Here is a 4,987-nt window from a genome sequence, read left to right as displayed (position 1 = left end):
TGATGTGGTTCTGAAGGGTTAAATATCAAACCTAGATCGTTTTAGCTGGAGGTAAGATTTTTATCAGGAGTTAAATATATACATCTTTAAAGTCATTGATTTCAATATCAACATTAGTCTTTCTGCAAAATAACATTACCGCTGCTGATAAAATCTGCAGAAGCATTTCTGGTATCATTTTATGGATAAGATTTTTTACCGTTTTTTATCTAACAGTACTAATTCATATACATATGTATGTCTGATACGTAAATGTGTACACTATGTTAATGATTTGAATCAGTTCCAATATAACTGATGAGTTACAATATCTTGTTAAATATTTACTTTTTTTTTTTTTTACAGTTCATCAAGTTCTGAATTAACCATGATGAACTCTAAGGAGATTGAGCAGATGTCTTTGCTTTTGTCCACATTCCTGGAGAGAGCGTATACTGGGACAGAGGAGGCTGTTGCCATCAAAAGGAGGTCAATAGTGTTAAGAGAACGTTTGATGAATGATAATGCTATTTGTATAATGTACACTGGAGGTGAAGGAGAAGGATGTGTACAAAAGGGTTCAGATGTGGACTTAATGATTGTAGACAAGACCATAGCAGTAATGTACCCTGATCAGTGTATACCTCGACACCTAGATCACACAACCGTTCTGTATATTAGAGAGGCAGACTGCCGCCCTGGCTATGTCCACTTAGAAATATGTCAGCTAAATGGCCCAGTAAGTGAATACTTTATTAATTCACTAGTTACAATAAAGAAGTCCTTGTTTATTTCCAGTGATATCTTCAGAGAAGAATGGGCCAATCACTATGCTACCAGTTCAGGTCTAAAATGGGAATCCAATGGACCGTCCAGTACATTTACGGGATCAGATGATTTAAGATTCAATCTGGACTTTGTTAATTGTTTTCCGTGTAACAGTTGGCCAAAGGAGGCAAAGGAATGGATTACACGTCCTCGTTTGTGTGGATGGCCGCATCAAGAATTGATAGACAAAATTGTAAACAGTGGATGCCATGTTGTTCCAGTAGGAGATAAATGTTCTGAAGATACATTTTTACAATGGAGAATCTCATTTGCAATAGCAGAAAGATCTTTGGTTCATTCCTTTAGTCTCATCCAACTCAAAGTATACACACTACTGAAATATTTCTTAAGACAAATAAAGGAGACATTGAAAGATACCATTGGGGATGATGACATCTTGTGCTCTTATTTCATGAAAACAGTCCTATTTCATGCAATAGAGAATTCAAGACAAACATTCTGGCAAGACAAAAACCTGTTTTATTGTTTTTGGTTTTGCTTAAACATTCTTATTGCATGGGTCAGGACAGGATTCTGTCCTAATTACTTTATCCAAGCCAACAACATGTTTCAGAGGAAAGTACATGGACATAATCAACAAATACTGCTGGACATTTTGGACAACTACTCTCGGATGAAATGGATGTGCCTCTCAGTAGGTAACTTTATCAAACCTTCAATATGGGAATTTCTGTGTGACGTATCAATGCAAGCTCAGTTTGCAAGCCCGAAGACTTTACAAGAAAAAATCATGGATCAGGATAGGAAAACTCTTCATTCTATAAATCCCTTTATCTCTCCCAGCCTTGGAGAGACCGGGAAGGCATTATACTTATTATCTACTTCAAAATCAGAATTGGAGGAATTCCAAACATATTTCTTTGTTATTGAAGAACTCAGATGTTTTGCATTAGAAATAAACACTGAAGATCTCTCTGAAAATGAGACTGCTACAGACAACAAGACCAGGTACCGGAGATTGAGGAAATGTAAGTACTGGATGACCCCCAGTGCTGCAATGGGCACAAATGTGTTGTATTTGGCAACTTTTTATTTTCTAACTGGAAACTTTAATAAATGCCTCGAGATGAGCAGACGAGTAATGGAATTAGCATCAAACTTGATGCTGGTCAATCAATTGGCTCCAGAAGTACACAAACTGTATCACCCACCCCATAGCTGTACATTACGGAGGCTCCAGAAAATTTACTCAAAGCTCATTTTTTTTAAACCTGGGGACATGCATCTTCCTCATCTCTATTTGGAATGCAAGAATGACGGATTTATATGCGTCCCACCTCTACCATATGTCCTGTTTTTGAACTTCCTATGCTGCCATGAGCTAGGAGACACCTGTGGACGCGATGAGTCATTACAACACCTGCTACAGGTCCAGTATGATGAGTATGACGGAGGACAAAAGTTCTATATAGTTCACACTTTTCTGGGGATCTGTCATCAAATACTCGGGGACTATCACAGGGCCATCAGGGCCTACTGGGAGTCAAAGAGTGTGAATCCTAACATGAATTCTACCACTGAAAGGATAGCTGTGGTGTATCTATGTATGTATGTCTCACAAAGGTCTGACATAGGATAGCTGTGATGTATCTATATATGTGTGACTCGCAGAGGTCTGACAGAGAATAGCTGTGGTGTATCTATATATGTGTGTCTCACAGAGGTCTGACAGAGGATAGCTGTGGTGTATATATATATGTATGACTCACAAAGGTCTGACATAGGATAGCTGTGGTGTATCTATGTATGTAAGTGGTGTATCTATGTATGTATGACTCACAGAGGTCTGACAGAGGATAGCTGTGGTGTATCTATATATGTATGTCTCACAGAGGTCTGATAGAGGATAGCTGTGATGTATATATAGGGATTGGAGCGCCCCATTTAGAATACATTCTTAGAGGAATTGCTCCATAAAAGCATGGTTAACATAAAAGTGAAATCCAATCCTTATATTTACACTTACGGATGTTGTTTCTATAAGTCTTTGTGATTACACAATTTTCTTTGTAAATAAAAAAATATCATAAAAGTTCAAAGGTCAATGTTTCCATGCAAGAATGGTAAACAAATCGGTCTGGTATTGTGATATAGTGACAAACCTTTGCAAGTGTAAATATATGTATGTATGTCTCACAGAGGTCTGACCGAGTATAAGTAGGTGTGTGTTGCGTACAATGATAAAAGGAAGGGTCAGTATTACTAAGACGTTTTGTTAAAGGTTCCATTGATGATTGTTTCGCTTCCATGGATGATTGATCGGATCCATCAGCATTTCGTTTGATGACTCATTGGCTCTACATCATCAGCTGCAGAGACAGAAACAATTTCTGTAAACACATAGGGGCTTGCCACGATTTTATAAATGATAGCCCATGGCCAGTTACTAAAATACATATATATTTATTGCCTATCATTTATAAAATCGTGCCAAGCCACCGTGTGTAAACATCAGATCTGCAGATTAGACTCCAGATTTTATAATCACAAAGTTGTAAACTTTGATATAGATTGTTTTAAGTGTACGTGTTTTCAAGCCTAGAGGAGTTATTTCCCTTTAAACAGTTAATGGTTGTGTAATTATATTACCAATGGCATGTAACATATTTCATAGTGAAAAACTGTGTTTTATTTTATATTTGATATCTTGTAATTCAGAAATTGTAAATAATTCTATAAGTTCAGGACATGTACAGGGTTGCAAGACTGTAAAACTGGTTTACATATAATCTTAGCAAACACAGCATATTATCCAGTACTTGTCATGCAAGATTTTACTAGTCGCTCTAATTAGTGTCTTAAGAAATGGAACAAAGAATAGCTTTCCATGCCACAGATTTTATTGCTCGAACCCCTAATTCAAATCTGTTGAGCTAATGATGTCGGGTCTTTTATCTAAAACTCGCCTTTGTCCAAACCGGACACTGGTTTTGGCATCTTTGTACATAATTATCCCAAGGTGACTAATTGCTTTTAACGTAAGCGTGTTATGTAATATATAAAGGCCCGTCCGCCCGGGTTCAGGGATTTGTTTGTTTTACTATTTAATTATCCATGCGATTGCGCATGCTCACCTGTCCGGAGACGCTGTTTCGTTCAACTGTACATGTCTTGGTCACTTTTGATTCGGACCAATAAAGAAGACAGACCTCTAAAAGCAGTTGTCGATGCATTATGTTTTACAGGTGATCATGAGCACAATATTTTTATATTTTGTATGTTCAATTTGTTATAATTTGCTATGTTTCAAATGTTGAATTAATGTACAAATTATTATTAATGATATCCAAAACTATGATTTTTAATAGGAAATTAATTGATATTTCAATTAGTTTGTTTCCTGTAAATCTTGTCTAAATATTATGAAGACTTGTGTGTATTATTTGTTAAATCCTACACTGGAAGCATGTTTGTTATTTAAAATATGAATCTACTATCTTTGGATCATATTCCCAGTAGTTAGTAATTATTGCAAACTTGGCCACTTTGTAATTACTGGCATACAGCAAAATAACTTAGGCGGGTGACGCGAGTTACCCCCCTGTGTTGTTCAGCGCGTGTCCTACGTTCAAGATAACTGACAATCTGGGACAGAAAATCTCAAGTGTTTTCTAAAGTAATAGACATGCTGAAGGTTGGATATATGTTTTATAAATCAGGTAACTGTTGTTATAAATGTCAATATTGTAAACTTGATTAATACAGTTCTTTCCATTGTCGCTGAGAGCACAAGAGGCATCACTGGCTATAGTTTGCACTGTTAATCAAAGTTTATTGTTCAGGTTTATTATCTGCTTACAGTATATGCTTTAAATTTTGTTAATATGCTGATGTTATATACAATATGAAATGTATCGAGCATTTAGATTTTGTCTCTGTGGGCAAACATCTCTGTGGATAATATATAAGTAGATTATTAATTGATAATATATAATTATGGATAATGAGAAAGCTCCTCTGTTAAGAAAAATAAATTAAAGTTGTCTCCCCTGTTATAGATGATTAATATTTATCAGAGATATCTTTGTAGAAAAGGCCTGATTTGGAAATATGGCTACTATTATTATTTGATATATAACATACTGATTGATCTATAATTTAAATTAAAACATATTGAAATAAACAGGTTAACTTACTATAGAATACTCTAATTTGTAGA

At 35.6% G+C, this 4,987-nt stretch overlaps 1 protein-coding gene across 1 annotated transcript; it reads left to right on the top strand.

The window, feature by feature from the left end:
- The first annotated feature begins 710 nt into the window (after nt 1-710).
- Nucleotides 711-2,499, top strand: LOC117343327. Its single transcript, XM_033905669.1, has 2 exons — nt 711-718; nt 922-2,499. Exons 1-2 carry the CDS (start codon nt 711-713, stop codon nt 2,405-2,407), a joined length of 1,494 nt encoding a protein of 497 aa, XP_033761560.1. The 3' UTR covers nt 2,408-2,499.
- The last annotated feature ends 2,488 nt before the right edge of the window (nt 2,500-4,987 follow it).

This window comes from Pecten maximus, chromosome 15, assembly GCF_902652985.1.
Source record: "Pecten maximus chromosome 15, xPecMax1.1, whole genome shotgun sequence".
Lineage (NCBI taxonomy): Eukaryota > Metazoa > Mollusca > Bivalvia > Pectinida > Pectinidae > Pecten > Pecten maximus.
Note: the sequence above shows the minus strand (reverse complement) of the source record. Positions and strands in the feature narration are given on the sequence as shown.